Below are 16,485 nucleotides of genomic sequence, written 5' to 3'. Positions count from 1 at the left end.
CCTACATGTGTTGACAGGCTAACAGAAGTACGAGGCTTCACTGACGCCCAGAAGGAGGAGTACTTCAGGAGGAGATTCAGTGATGAAGAGCTGTCCAGCAGAATCATCTCCCACATTAAGACATCCAGGAGCCTCCACATCATGTGTAGTATCCCAGTCTTCTGCTGGATCACTGCTACAGTTCTGGAGCACATGTTGACTACAGAGCAGAGAGGAGGGCTGCCCAAGACCCTGACTGACATGTACTCACACTTCCTGCTGGTTCAGACAAAGAGGAAGAAGAACAAGTACCATGAGGGACGTGAGACGAGTCCACAGGAGCTGACGGAGGCTGATAGGGAAGTTCTTCTGAAGCTGGGGAGGCTGGCGTTTGAACATCTGGAGAAAGGAAACATCATGTTCTACCAAGAAGACCTGGAGCAGTGTGGTCTGGATGTGACAGAGGCCTCGGTGTACTCAGGAGTTTGTACAGAGATCTTCAAAAGAGAGTGTGTGATCTTCCAGAAACCAGTCTACTGCTTTGTTCATCTGAGCATTCAGGAGTTTCTGGCTGCTGTCTACATGTTCCACTGTCACACCAACAGGAAGACAAAGGTGCTGAAGAACTTCCTTAAACCAAAATCTTTAATCAAGATGATTTCCAGTCTTTTTGATGACGATGATCTCCAATCACTTGATGTATTTCTGAGGAGAGCCATGGAGAAATCCCTCCAGAGTAAAAATGGCCACCTGGACCTGTTTGTTCGCTTCCTTCATGGCCTCTGTCTGGAGTCCAACCAGAGACTCTTAGTAGGTCTGCTGGGTCAGACAGAGATCAGTCCAGGAACCATCCAGAGAGTCATCAACAACCTGAAGGAGATGAACAGTGATGGAATCTCTCCTGACAGAAGCATCAACATCTTCCACTGTCTGATGGAGATGAACCACCTCTCAGTACATCAGGAGATCCAAGAGTTCCTGAAGTCAGAGAACAGATCAAAGAAGGAACTCTCTGAGATCCAGTGCTCAGCTCTGTCCTTCTTGCTGCAGATGTCAGAGGAGGTTCTGGATGAGTTGGACCTGCAGAAGTACAACACATCAGAGCAGGGACGACAGAGACTGATTCCAGCTGTGAGGAACTGCAGAAAGGCTGGGTGAGTCCAGATGTGATCATTAACATCATTGATCAGTGTAGGTTAGTAGTTTAATGTTGAAAATAAAATCAGATTGTAACCACAAAGTGTTTGTGTCCGTACGCTGCAACCTTCCACACCATTCCTTTATTGTACAGACTCAGCAGCAGCTCCATGGATCCCAAATCCAAGAGTGGAGACCAGATTTGAAGTGTGTCACATCCATGCAGTCACAGCTGTTTCCACCATGTTTCCACTGATATTAATCCTGTTCAATGACACGTTTCATATCAGTGAATATGTTCTTTAGGACGTCCACTGACATGTTTAAGTGTCCTGCTGGAAATCACTCAAATCATCCATGAAATCCATGAAAAATCCTTTTAGTGTTTCTAACTTCACCCTCTGTCCTCTCTCTCTCTCCATCCTCCTCACTGCTTCTTTCACTGATAATCACACAAACATCGTATTCAGCTACAAAATAACACAATAATATCATCTGATGATCATTATTATAAGAGCAGGATCCATATTTGATATCAGAGTAACACACTGCTTGGTTATGTGCAGTCATCATCAGTGACTGTGGGTCAAACAGAAGCTCTCTGATTGGTTGCTGACCTTGGTCACCTGTCCACTCTCACCTGTTTGTGTTTGCTCTCTCTTTGCTGTCTCCATCCTCTCTCTCCTTTCTCTCCCTCTCTGTCTTTGTACGTCACTCAGGTCCAATGGAAACAGTGACATTTACAAACGTTCTTGAATAATTTATAATACTTTGGAACAACAGTAAAACAGCCAAAAAAGTGTAAGACTGAAGCAGGTCCAACCTTATAACCAATACGGGCTCCACCCCAAACAATAACCAAATTCCCTAATATACTAAAATCACTCAGCAGTCCAACTGCTTTCCACGGTCCAACCGTATTAAATCCTTTAGCGGTCCAACCGCATTCAATCATTTTTAGCAGTCCAACTGCATTAAATCCTCAGTACTGTCATGAGATTCTCATCAAAATCAAAGCAGACATTCCCCAGTAATTTCAGTGAGTAGACTTTAATTTGTAATGTCCAATTTGGCACACTTTGGAAATAATTCAACAGGTAGTGCCTTACCTTTGGATAAGCGGCTTAGAACAACAATGAGAAAAAGAGAGCTGATTATTAGCTCATCAAAACACAAAACAAAATCACAATGAATTATCGGTTAATTTCATTTAAAATAATTCATTATGTATTTATGTACAATTCAAATTAGTTAATTACATATTTTGTTGGTTTGTTTTCTATTTTAATTATTTTACTGACACATTTAATGAATTATTTAATGATGTATTTATTTAATTCACGTTGCTACTCCTGGCCCTGCATCGCTGTTCATAAATACATTTTATTTGTCAGCTTCACCCATCAAAGTCAGGGGGCGGGGTTAATGCTGATCAAGTCAAAACCATTGCTTTGGTCTGGTGGGCGTTCTTTTAGTGGGCTTTTCTCAATACTAAGTAGGCCTACACACCAGGGTTTGGACATGTGTGGACCCAAACTATACTTTTACCCTTTTTTGTGTGTCACCAAATACACTTTAATATTTTCTAGACAAGAATGTAGTGGCATAATCTTTAAGCTCTTTTGGCTCCAAACAGAAGTGACAGACTTGAGCAGGGTTCATTTAAAGGCTGACAGAAGTGGAGCGGTGACGGGGAGATGTTTGACAGGACAGTGTTTCAGCCTCCACAGGTTCATGTTGTGCTCCATCAGTCAGTGAAGATGAAGTCAGTGCTGATGAGGCTGTAGAGTGTGTGAGGGATGTGAATGAGGATGATGAAGATCTGATGATAGCAGATAAAAACAGGCTGCAGAGACTTTGAGCCATACAGGGCACACAGTGTGTGTACAGAACAGCTGAAATCATTATGGAGGCCTCACTGGAATATGGAAGCATCACAGTACAGCTTCAGTGAAGCATTAAAGTCTCTGATATGAGATGAGAAATGAAGCAGCCAGAGCTTTTTCATGAGTGGAAACCCACTGTGACTGTGAGCTGCTGCTACAGCCTCCAGATTAGCCAGCAGCTCATCCTGCTCAACATGGACCTGTGGTCAGAGTGTGTGCTGGATAATCCGGCCCAGGATGAGGCCAAACTGACATGGGATGAAATGTCTGTCACATAATTGAGCTTAGTGTAGTTTCATTTCTGCACAATTTAAAAACAACCAAAACTTTGTTCTGTCTTTTCTATGTTATACTGTAGACTTTCTTTGATACTGTGTCCAAAAGGAGCAGCTTTTACTTTGAAGGGGAGGCGTCTCTGTTTCCTCTTCAGGTTGGATGATGGAAGCAAATTAGTAGCTGTGTCCCAAAACGTCGGCTGCATCCTCCAGAGGCTGCATTTGAAGGCCGATTACATCACAGCCAGGCGATGAAGGCTGTCCGTATTTGTCGACTCCTTCAAATGTGCCCGACAAATGCGTCCTTCATTTCCCCGAATTTGAAGGATTCGTCGGGTGTGTCCTTCGTGGCCCACCATATCCCAGAATTCATATCCCAGCCAAATTTCAGCTGCCAACAATGGCGGCAGCTACTAAGTTTTCAAATTACTCTTATTAATCTTTCTGGGTCACAAAATAAACTTTTAACATATTTTCAGGCGAGAAAGTAGCTGTGTAAACTTCAAATATCTGCTTGGTTTATCAAGACATCGCATATTTGCAAAAGTGTGCCGACGTTTTCGGAGACGTCTGTTACCCACCCGCTCGCTAGCAAGCCGGGGGGTTCAATGGTCACTCCAGCCGGCGAGAGCAGCGGACGCCCGGCTTCATCGTTTTCAGACCCCGCTCTTTCGCTACTCAGGTGAAACACGATATATAAGTCACTCGGATAACTTAAAAATGTAATTGTTTGCCTTTTTTCTGTGTTTTATTTGTTCCGGAGTAAATCGGTTTGGCTGAGATCAAAGTTCCTCCGGGATTTTCACACAGCTGAATAAACGTTAAACAGGAAACTGATTAAACAGAAGTGTGAGACGGTCAAGAATTTACGCCAGTGTCCTGTTATATTTTAGATAGCAAGGAGCAGACGGCCGAGTTTATTAAACTCCACCAACACAGCGGTGACGCAAATCTGAAGGCTAGACCGTCCCATTTCACAGCCTCGCACTTCCAGCCTTTTCGGTCTTTGAAGGACCCGGCCCACGTAGACCGCGAATACCGGGTCCTCCGAAGGATGCAGCCGACGTTTTGGGACAAAGCTAGTGTGTGATGTTCTTTCAGTGTTGCACTTTGTAGACGCTCCCTGAGCACTGGTCTCACAGCCAGCTGCACATAGAGACCAGTGTTGTTAGTCCAGGTCAGAAGATGACTTGTTGGAATGAAAATGAGCTTGTAGTTTGTCTGCTTTAATAATGTGACTGGAAAAAGGTGTTGGACTTCAAATATGTCCATTTCTTTCACACTTCACCTTTAAAAGTGAAGCCTTGTGGTTCCTGGAAGGAAAAACACGACTTTTTCAAGTCTTTGTCCTGTTTTTATGATAAATGTACGACTTTAATGTGAAACATTCAGAGTTTTTTCTCTTGTTGTGTTTGTTTGAAGCTGCTTCCTGTTGGCTTCAGCTGTTTGGAGTTTCCATTTTCTAAACTTCTACATTCTGAACCTTCTTCAGCTCTGAACAGATGATGAAACACTGAATGATTTCAAGCTCACGCTTTGTCTAATAAACTTACATCTTTCATTCTTTATACAGATTGATGGACTGTGGTTTGTCAGAGATCAGCTGTGATTATCTGGCAGCAGCACTGAAGTCCAACCCCTCCCATCTGAGAGAGCTGGACCTGAGCTTCAACAACAAGCTGCAGGATTCAGGAGTGAAGCATCTGTGTGGTTTCCTGGAGAGTCCAGGATGTGGACTTGAAACTCTGGGGTCAGTCAGCATGTTTTAGTTGTGCTGAGATGAATATGATGTGAAAGTTGTGCTGACACTAAACTGCAGACATCAGGCTGATATTATACTGATCCACACTGAGGATCTTCATGGTAAAGTCTGTTTTCTTCTTCTCTGGTTTAGTCCATTGACTGCAGCAGAACAATGTTCACATTTCAAACAGTGAGACTCAACGTATGGCCCGCGGCCCACACGCGGCCTGCCCAGCTTTCCTGATTCAGAGAGAGGGGACCCTGATTAACTGTGTAGTGTTCTTCCTCACAGTTCTAAGTATCAGACACAACAATGAATAATCCACAGCTGACTGTCTTTAGCAGGTCAAAGGTCACGGCACACAGCAGGCAGTGGGAAATATTATAACTCTGATCATTTATCAGCACATATCCATATGTATAAAAACAAAGCTGACACTGTGAGACTTGATCAGAGGTGTGATCATCACAGCAGAGGCCTTTGTGTCAAAGTCACTGAGGATCAAACAGAAACACATGAAGCAGATTTTCCTGTTCTGGCTTTTTATAGCAGATAACCTTCAAAATATTCTGCAGTCCATCAAAAACTGAAGCAAACCATGAATCAACATGTGAACATGAGCTGATGCTGCTGAAGTGAAGCAAAGTTACAGAGGTTTGATTACAGACACAGCTGAGAGTTTGTAATCTGTCATCATTTTAAAAGGTTTACATTTCTTCAGTATATCCACATTTGCAGCTGCTACCTCAACCTCCACTTGTCCAACACAACTGCTGTCCACTGCCTCCATGACATTGTGATTTTGCTGTTGGTCTTCTGTCAGATCTTCATCAATCACTTCTGCACGGGGCACACCTTCAGACTCTGCAGCTGCATAACGAAAGCCTGTAAGATAAAATTAGACATAAGGTAAATGTACACCAATATTCCAATGACAGGTGTGTGATTCATCTGGAAGTTATGTGCGGATTAGTGTACAGTGATAGCAATTTAGTATGTTTTTAGAGGGGGGGGGGGGGGGGTTGTTTACCTCCGATGGGTGCTCTTTTTCGCTTCCGTTGCGTACGCCTTGAGTGCCGGTCCGAGTCTGATACAGGTATGTCGTCATGCCCCATGTGCAGTGTTGGTGCCCAGTCTGGATTTGTTACATCCATTTCATGCTGGTTTGCCTGCAATAATGCCAAATCATAAGCTACTCAGTCGACATGATGTGGTTCTGCAGCATCACACATTAGCATGTTTTATCTCATTATCTATGACCTCAGCACGTTGAAAATAACACTAAAAGCCTTTCAAGAGTGATATGAATTAATTTAGAACTCACCGGAAAGAAAATGCCGTGAGCAAACCAACAAAAAGCTGGGGATTGCAGAGAACTCGATATCCGCTCGTCTCACCGCTGCAATCCAAGCCTGACGTCTTTGTTTAGTAATATCGGATACATGGGATCCCTCACGTTGCCTCCAGGATGGAAAACGATGAAAAGAGAGCCCGTTATCCAGCTTCTTGCCTTCACGATCGTGTGATCTAACGTTGCAACCGACAACACAACACGTACGATCCATAGCTGAAATGGTATCCTTTGGCTGGCCTACTGTCATGGCGGAAGGGGGCGTGGCCCATCTCCCGTTACATCACGCTCCAAAGCCCTATAGGTGGGAAAATGTACCATGTCGACCAATCAAAAATGATATGGAAACATGACATTTGGTTGTTTAGCAAAAGGGGGAAGTTTTAGGAGTGACCGGCAAGAGAGAGCGAGTGAGCGAAAGAGAGAGAGAGTTTTGATACGTGAGAGATTTGTGACGTTTACCGTGTTTGGTCTCAAGTTAGTTTGTTGTCTTGTGTATTTAGTGTGTAGCTGTTGTTTTGTTTTGTGTGTCAGTTCTACTAGTGATCGTCACAGTTGCTGCCTTAAAGCCAACAAAGGCAGATTGCAGTGTAAACGCTGAGTGACACACCTGCTGTCAGACCTGCAGGTTTATCCCTGTGCTGTTCTCATATGTGTTAGAGTGACACAAACTATTGTTTGACACCTGATTGTTCTGTAAATAGTTTGAAATGATTATATGAAAAACGTCTGAGCCTTGGCTGCATTTTTTGGTAAATAGTACCATATAACTTTGTTGTTTGCAAAACGTGTGCGTATTTTTAAAAGTGTACAATCTCTATTTGCATTTCAAGTTATGAAGATGATTCGTTAAACATGTGTGTGGTTTTTACAGTCAAAATATCACTTTCTACGTGTATTTTAAATTTTGTCTGAATTTAGATAAATTGTGCTGATACAGTTGGTCAAAATGAGAAAATAACAGATTGGCAAGATAAACTGTTTTTAAAGGTAAAATATAGAGGCCACATCAAAAGTAGTCAAGAAGGGTTAAAGGCTAAAAGCAAAGTTGTCACCAAGTACTGTTTATATTTGTGTGTATTGCTGCAGCTTTTTTGAGTATTAATTTGGTGCCTTTGTGTGAAATAATGGTATTGTGAGTGATCCATATAGTCACAAAGAATAGCCACTTGTTTCTGTGCTACCAAAGTTCCCTGGCTTTCATTCAAAATGTGTTTATCGTCAGCACCTGCACATTAAACTACTTAAACATTATAAATGTCTTCAAGCTCACACTGAGGCCTGTGGGGTACTATCAGCCACTGAGACAGTACACACATTTATATGTGTTTGTATATGAATATTTCATACTTTAAGACTGCCTGTTTATTTTAGGGAGATGAACAAAATACATTGGAATTGTACAAAATAATATCATGGATGATAAATTAAATAGATTTTAAGTAGATGCTTGTGCATTCTTAAAGTCTTATATGTTGAACTGAACTATGTGATCTGTTCAAAGCCTTAATCTTAATTTGAAGTGAAATGTGCATTTTGAGTTTATACACTATGTATATAAGGCGACCGTTTCCTTTTGCAGTATTTTTGTGTGGTGTACTTTTCTATGTCTTAACAAAAGGGGAACAAAGGTGTTTAAGTTCACCTAGGATGATGTGTTTTAATTTTCACATGGTCTTGCTTGAATTTGACCCTGACAAAGGCGTATGAACTCTGTCAGCTGTTTGGAGTTTCCATTTTCTAAACTTCTACATTCTGAACCTTCTTCAGCTCTGAACAGATGATGAAACACTGAATGATTTCAAGCTCACACTTTGTCTAATAAACTTACATCTTTCATTCTTTATACAGATTGAGGGACTGTGGTTTGTCAGAGATCAGCTGTGATTATCTGGCAGCAGCACTGAAGTCCAACCCCTCCCATCTGAGAGAGCTGGACCTGAGCTGGAACGAGCTGCAGGATTCAGGAGTGAAGCATCTGTGTGGTTTCCTGGAGAGTCCAGGATGTGGACTTGAAACTCTGGGGTCAGTCAGCATGTTTTAGTTGTGCTGAGATGAATGTGATGTGAAAGTTGTGCTGACACTAAACTGCAGACATCAGGCTGATATTATACTGATCCACACTGAGGATCTTCATGGTAAAGTCTGTTTTCTTCTTCTCTGGTTTAGTCCATTGACTGCAGCAGAACAATGTTCACATTTCAAACCTTCAAAGAAGAAGAAAAATCCTCCACTGGATAATTCACTGTGAAACTCTCCAACTCTTCATTCCACCTTAAAGTCTGTCTGACACTGAAATCCAAAGCAAAATGTGCGTTTGCTTTACAGACAGCAGTCCAACACAAACATACACACATCATCCAAAACACAGTCCAACATCCAAATCTCCTCCACTGCCAGCATGAATGTTGGGAAAGAGAAGGAGGAACACTCTGACATTCAGGGTTAGAATGAGTTTCATGAAGCAGACTGTGAAGATCAAAGCTGCATTAGAAAGCTTACATGAATGAATGAGTGGACAGAAGTGGACAGAGATCATCTGAAGCACTTCAAAGGCTTTAAATCAGCACATTTCTCTTTATTCTTTATCAACTCTGTTAGTTTCTCTCAGTTTTCTGTGGAATGAAGCTAACAGCAGGCTAATAAGATGCTGACCAATAGGTTTCTATTAAAGGTTGTAATTTGTATATGAAAAAGTGCTTTGGCTCAGCAGGGATCAGCTTACAGGTAGAATACAGCTGCTGGATGGGATTAGCATGTCATAGCTATCTACCAAACTGCTAACTGGGGGATTTCAGGCCATCTATGGATCATTTTTGCTAACTGTTTATTCAGCTTAGGCTCACAGGGCTGCAGCCTGTGCCCTAGCTGTCATAGGGCAAGAGGCGTGGTCCACCTGCACAGGTGAGCAGTCCATCACAGGGCCAACAGAGAGAGACAGAGAAGCACTCTCTCACATCCACACCTACAGCCAATTTAGAAGCACCAATGAACCTAAGCAGCATTTCATTGGACTGTGGGAGAACATCCACCCTCCACAGAAAGGCCAACAAGCTTCAACCTACAACCTTCTTGCTTTAAGGCACTAGTGCGAACCACTTTTCCCCATTTCAGCCCAAATCCTGCATCTTCCTGTTTCTGACTCCAGGCCAGCTCCACTAACACTTTCTCATCAGACACTGCCACCTAGTGGAGGAAGTCTTAGTTCCATTTGAAGCTTCAGATTACAGTTAGTTCCTTTACAAAGAGGTGGAGGTGGTGGGGCCACAGCACCATCATCACTGAGTGCCATAGGACACTTAACCTTTGTTTCCATATGCTGGGAACTTCCTGTTGTTCCAAGGAGGACTGGAAAATGTGTGAAAATCTCCCAGTCAGTTCCTCACAGCACACTTCAATCATTTCCCTCCCACAGCATCAGGACCAGGGCTTTTTCTCTCTTTGGTCCCACTAGGAGATTTCCACACAAACACCTCATCAGTGGGACTCTCAGAGCTACCAGCCCTTTGCTACAATCACATAGCTCTTCATTGAAATCAATGATATCAAAGCTGATTCAGCATCACATTCATCTTTGCTCCTTGTCCTGCATCCCCACCATGGACTTCATTCCTTTCCAAGCCAGCCTTGAGTGTCCTTTATTCAGCTCATCCTCTGCTTTACTTTTACACCTGATTTTAGCTGCTTTATCTCTCTTTCAACAAGTTTCTGTGCCTCAATCTTTTTCTTCTCTCCCTCATAACAAGACAGCTTCTTCTGCCTGAGAACATGTTGGAGTGATTTACTAATCCAGGGCTGCTTATTGGGGAAAATACTTCCTGTTTCCAAAGTAATCCCCATTTTTCCCAGAAAGAGATGTAAGTAGAAATCGATGATCTAAGTGAGAACATGAGCCTTTAACAATAGCAGCAAAATATCTCTCCAATCTCAATACTCCCTCTCTCGACCTCTGGAACACCAGAGGTCACAATACATTGTGTTGGGTCACTCCTTGGCTCACTCAGCTGCTTCCATGTCCATCCATGGCATCATGGACATCGGGGTCACCACTCCCGCTCTGACCCTCTCTAGCTGTCCTCTGGCTCAGCAAATCAGACAACCTCATGTCATCTAAGTGGTCCAGTAATAAACACCAGCTCCCCCTCGAGAACACTCCATGCGTAAGATTAGGTTTTTTCTGCGTCCCTCTCTTGTGGTCCATCATGCCTCGGGCCTCCAGGATCCTCACCCCCCTGTGGTCGCCGAGATCTTGTGTAAAGCAAACCAAACACCTTTTCCTGCACCTCCCTAACTTATCATCTTTGGGACTCTTTAATCAAAAGCCTGATCCTAATTATCTTCTTGACTTATTGACTTGTATTTATATATATTCTTCAACGTTACTCATCATTTTAAAACTCTTAAAACGCTGCTTTCACGTCCCTGCATGCGTTTCCTGTCGCTTGCCTTATCTAATCATCAACATCCTGTACACAGAACTCTCGCTGCTGCAAGGCCTCCACTCTGACCTAGAATCTCCTTTCACAAGAAAATCATTATAAGCGCCTATTCTACTAAAAGATCCAAAAAAAAACAACCACTTTAATCAATTAAGTTTAAACATATAAGCAATTACTCCTGCATACATTTTATCACAGCTAAACGCTGCCTTGAAACAACTCCTGTGTGTTAACACTAACTTCATTTTAAAACTCACATTTCCTATGTTATAGCCTGTTTTTGGTATAGCCTTTTTATTTCATCTTGCTCCTTTGATGTAACAATACCTTCTCATTCTAGTTTATCAGACTTAACCAAAATATATGCTTTCCTTCCTTTGGTCCTTCTCTAAAGCAAGAAACTCCTATTCAGTTCCTCTTTTCTGTCACTTGTTACAGGGCCAGCTCAAGTTCAGTTAAACGCTAAATTAATTTGAGGCCTTTTGCCTGGAATCAATACTGTCATGTGTGTTTATGGACTCTATATGTCTGTAAGCGTGTGCAATCCTTCAATAACTCATATCATCCTCACAGTAGATTGGCTAATCATAGCGCTAGCCAAAGGCTCGTGACCCACAAGAGACGAATTGAGCCACAACTCCCTTAAAGGCACAAAATGCAATATGTATAAAAAGTCATTTCTACGTATAAGCTCTCCCCTTTATCCTAAAAATAAATCTATGTAATATCTGTATGTGTGTCTTCTATTCATTAATGTAATTGTCAGTTATTTTCTCTCTTTATTTTACCTTCTTTTTGTTTACCTCTTTGTTTGTGACGTGGACATCCCTAAACCATCCTGAGTTCCGGCTTCAATTTCAACCCAATTGTACCCTCTATTCTCGCAGTCGAACTCGTCTGGGCTTCACCTTCCCACTGGCCCCTGTGCCCTTCTCTTAGTGTCCTTTGTTGTCTTGTGATCCCCAGCAAACACAGTCTGTTTCTTCTCTGTTTCTTCTCCGTTGCTCTTTTCAGTATTTTCCTTTTAGATTAAATCCCAGCCTGGCAAAATATCCCATTCAGTGTCTTTAAACAGTTATGTCACACTGTTCTTACCAGCCTGCAGTTCACCGTGCATTTTCCATCACGTGCTTTTCTTCCATGCTGCTGCTGGTATCGTCAGTGTAGTTTCAGTTGCACTGTCTTTTGCCTGCTGTTAATTCTTGAAGTCCACGATGTTCTGTCGGTCTTCATCAGGAGATTAACTGTCCTATGAGCTTCTTCTCAGGATCGGGACAAGTGGGAGGTCAAGCTGTAAAATTTTAAGCCAAAATCTGGCCTGTTTTCCTCCCAATTCTGTTAATCAATGGTTTTGTACTCAAGATTCTAGGTTGAAAGAAGTCCACCTGTATTGACACACTAAAGCATACAATTAATATCCTTTTCATTTCTTTTCTTAAAACCTCCATTTGCTTCATCTGCCTGGAGTTTAACTCGTATGTTTCTCTCTCTGTGTGCTCACTTGTCACAGTCAGTTCCTTTTATGGGCATGCAAAGTTCCTGTCACACACACCATTTCCTGTCAACCTTGCAGCTGCTCAGAACCATATTTTCTGTTTCTATCTCTCCTGTTTTGTTTTTTTTACAGGCTAATAAAACTCTTGTTTTACTAAGTCTTGATCTAAAACAATTCACCCTTATTTCACGCACACACTTCTAAATATACTAAATTCTTTGCGTTTGTCAGATCGTCTCACACACACACCGCCTTTTCTCTCACACTTCCACTTCTGCACTCACTCTACTATCAACTTTCATAGTGTTATTATTATTTATTATTTTGTACAAATCACACCCAATCACTCAAAGCCTGCTACTCACAGCATTCACACACTTAAACTGTGACAAGAGTTGAGGAATATACTCACAACACGCTTTCCTAAGAGTATTTCAGACATGCCTTTCATAATCAGAAAGAGCAAGTCAAAGAAAACAATTGAAACCTCTATTAATTCTCACAGCACACACATAGAATAGAAAAAATAAAACACACCAGCATTTATTGCTGATGAGAGGTTACTCCTAAAAGTAATATGTTAGTCTTAAATATATACAGTGCACTCACTATATTTATATATCAAAACTCAGTCAATTACTATACATCCACTACGGCAACTCAAAACTTTATTTATAGCCCTCTAATGAACATAAATGGCGTCTTAAACACACACTCAACAATGTTTGCAGCAGTATTTGTAAAACCAACTGTGGTTTAAACAGTTCACTGCTGACTAATTTGCATTTTCACACTCACACACACACAGTCTAAAAATAGCTCCAGCACTGCCTCAGACTCCTTTCACACAGAGATCTCTTATTTTATATTACAAAGACGTCTTATATTTACAACCACTGTCACATCTGTCAGCTTTAGCGCCTAAACAATTTCGACAAATTTAAGTTAACGGTCCAACCGATAAAGTCCAACTTTTTTGTGATCAATTAACCAGTATCTGTCCAACAGTTTCTGGCCTCATCTCTAAAATCCCTAACTCAATTTAAAAGCGTCAACCAACCCAAACTTTGCCTGAAGCTCTATTTTTGGCATTTCACAGCCAAGGCTTACCCCGAAGTTTTAAGTTAAAGTTACACGCCCGAAGTCCAACTTCTGCTGGCCAAAAAAGCGCAGACTACCGTTCCAAACGGTAAGGAGACTCTAACTCCTAGTTATTCTGGAGTGCCCCAAGCTCCACAGTGACCAACTGACTATCCCTCTTCGAGGACAATGCCTAAGCGTCCTTGGCATTGGCAAGCGTTACCTCTGAGCACTGTGCTTCCTATCAGTCCAACTGACGTTCTTGAATAATTTATAATACTTTGGAACAACAGTAAAACAGCCAAAAAAGTGTAAGACTGAAGCAGGTCCAACCTTATAACCAATACGGGCTCCACCCCAAACAATAACCAAATTCCCTAATATACTAAAATCACTCAGCAGTCCAACTGCTTTCCACGGTCCAACCGTATTAAATCCTTTAGCGGTCCAACCGCATTCAATCATTTTTAGCGGTCCAACCGTATTAAATCCTTTAGCGGTCCAACCGCATTCAATCATTTTTAGCAGTCCAACTGCATTAAATCCTCAGTACTGTCATGAGATTCTCATCAAAATCAAAGCAGACATTCCCCAGTAATTTCAGTGAGTAGACTTTAATTTGTAATGTCCAATTTGGCACACTTTGGAAATAATTCAACAGGTAGTGCCTTACCTTTGGATAAGCGGCTTAGAACAACAGTGAGAAAAAGAGAGCTGATTATTAGCTCATCAAAACACAAAACAAAATCACAATGAATTATCGGTTAATTTCATTTAAAATAATTCATTAAGTATTTATGTACAATTCAAATTAGTTAATTACATATTTTGTTGGTTTGTTTTCTATTTTAATTATTTTACTGACACATTTAATGAATTATTTAATGATGTATTTATTTAATTCACGTTGCTACTCCTGGCCCTGCATCGCTGTTCATAAATACATTTTATTTGTCAGCTTCACCCATCAAAGTCAGGGGGCGGGGTTAATGCTGATCAAGTCAACACCATTGCTTTGGTCTGGTGGGCGTTCTTTTAGTGGGCTTTTCTCAATACTAAGTAGGCCTACACACCAGGGTTTGGACATGTGTGGACCCAAACTATACTTTTACCCTTTTTTGTGTGTCACCAAATACACTTTAATATTTTCTAGACAAGAATGTAGTGGCATAATCTTTAACCTCTTTTGGCTCCAAACAGAAGTGACAGACTTGAGCAGGGTTCATTTAAAGGCTGACAGAAGTGGAGTGGTGACGGGGAGATGTTTGACAGGACAGTGTTTCAGCCTCCACAGGTTCATGTTGTGCTCCATCAGTCAGTGAAGATGAAGTCAGTGCTGATGAGGCTGTAGAGTGTGTGAGGGATGTGAATGAGGATGATGAAGATCTGATGATAGCAGATAAAAACAGGCTGCAGAGACTTTGAGCCATACAGGGCACACAGTGTGTGTACAGAACAGCTGAAATCATTATGGAGGCCTCACTGGGATATGGAAGCATCACAGTACAGCTTCAGTGAAGCTTTAAAGTCTCTGATATGAGATGAGAAATGAAGCAGCCAGAGCTTTTTCATGAGTGGAAACCCACTGTGACTGTGAGCTGCTGCTACAGCCTCCAGATTAGCCAGCAGCTCATCCTGCTCAACATGGACCTGTGGTCAGAGTGTGTGCTGGATAATCCGGCCCAAGATGAGGCCAAACTGACATGGGATGAAATGTCTGTCACATAATTGAGCTTAGTGTAGTTTCATTTCTGCACAATTTAAAAACAACCAAAACTTTGTTCTGTCTTTTCTATGTTATACTGTAGACTTTCTTTGATACTGTGTCCAAAAGGAGCAGCTTTTACTTTGAAGGGGAGGCGTCTCTGTTTCCTCTTCAGGTTGGATGATGGAAGCAAATGAGTGTGTGATGTTCTTTCAGTGTTGCACTTTGTAGACGCTCCCTGAGCACTGGTCTCACAGCCAGCTGCACATAGAGACCAGTGTTGTTAGTCCAGGTCAGAAGATGACTTGTTGGAATGAAAATGAGCTTGTAGTTTGTCTGCTTTAATAATGTGACTGGAAAAAGGTGTTGGACTTCAAATATGTCCATTTCTTTCACACTTCACCTTTAAAAGTGAAGCCTTGTGGTTCCTGGAAGGAAAAACACGACTTTTTCAAGTCTTTGTCCTATTTTTATGATAAATGTACGACTTTAATGTGAAACATTCAGAGTTTTTTCTCTTGTTGTGTTTGTTTGAAGCTGCTTCCTGTTGGCTTCAGCTGTTTGGAGTTTCCATTTTCTAAACTTCTACATTCTGAACCTTCTTCAGCTCTGAACAGATGATGAAACACTGAATGATTTCAAGCTCACACTTTGTCTAATAGACTTACATCTTTCATTCTTTATACAGATTGTGGGGCTGTGGTTTGTCAGAGATCAGCTGTGATTATCTGGCAGCAGCACTGAAGTCCAACCCCTCCCATCTGAGACAGCTGGACCTGAGCTCCAACAACAAGCTGCAGGATTCAGGAGTGAAGCATCTGTGTGGTTTCCTGGAGAGTCCAGGATGTGGACTTGAAACTCTGAGGTCAGTCAGCATGTTTTAGTTGTGCTGAGATGAATATGATGTGAAAGTTGTGCTGACACTAAACTGCAGACATCAGGCTGATATTATACTGATCCACACTGAGGATCTTCATGGTAAAGTCTGTTTTCTTCTTCTCTGGTTTAGTCCATTGACTGCAGCAGAACAATGTTCACATTTCAAACCTTCAAAGAAGAAGAAAAATCCTCCACTGGATAATTCACTGTGAAACTCTCCAACTCTTCATTCCACCTTAAAGTCTGTCTGACACTGAAATCCAAAGCAAAATGTGCGTTTGCTTTACAGACAGCAGTCCAACACAAACATACACACATCATCCAAAACACAGTCCAACATCCAAATCTCCTCCACTGCCAGCATGAATGATGGGAAAGAGAAGGAGGAACACTCTGACATTCAGGGTTAGAATGAGTTTCATGAAGCAGACTGTGAAGATCAAAGCTGCATTAGAAAGCTTACATGAATGAATGAGTGGACAGAAGTGGACAGAGATCATCTGAAGCACTTCAAA

At 41.8% G+C, this 16,485-nt stretch overlaps 2 protein-coding genes across 3 annotated transcripts in view; both read left to right on the top strand.

The window, feature by feature from the left end:
- Window positions 1-16,485, top strand: part of LOC309700493 (uncharacterized protein) — a 2,098,293-nt gene that overhangs the window by 1,791,674 nt on the left and 290,134 nt on the right. The window contains exon 63 of the mRNA XM_082524046.1: window positions 8,224-8,397. Within this exon, the coding sequence (XP_082380172.1) occupies window positions 8,224-8,397 (174 nt within the window). The remainder of the gene's footprint in view (window positions 1-8,223; window positions 8,398-16,485) is intronic.
- LOC309700563 (protein NLRC3-like) overlaps window positions 1-16,485 on the top strand; it is a 69,411-nt gene that overhangs the window by 14,636 nt on the left and 38,290 nt on the right. The gene's annotated exons all lie outside the window — the stretch shown is intronic.

This window comes from Aulonocara stuartgranti (assembly GCF_965226115.1).
Source record: "Aulonocara stuartgranti genome assembly, chromosome: 3".
In the NCBI taxonomy this organism is placed as follows: Eukaryota; Metazoa; Chordata; class Actinopteri; order Cichliformes; family Cichlidae; genus Aulonocara; species Aulonocara stuartgranti.
The sequence above is the reverse complement of the archived record's forward strand: the minus strand, read 5'-3'. Positions and strand labels throughout refer to the sequence as shown.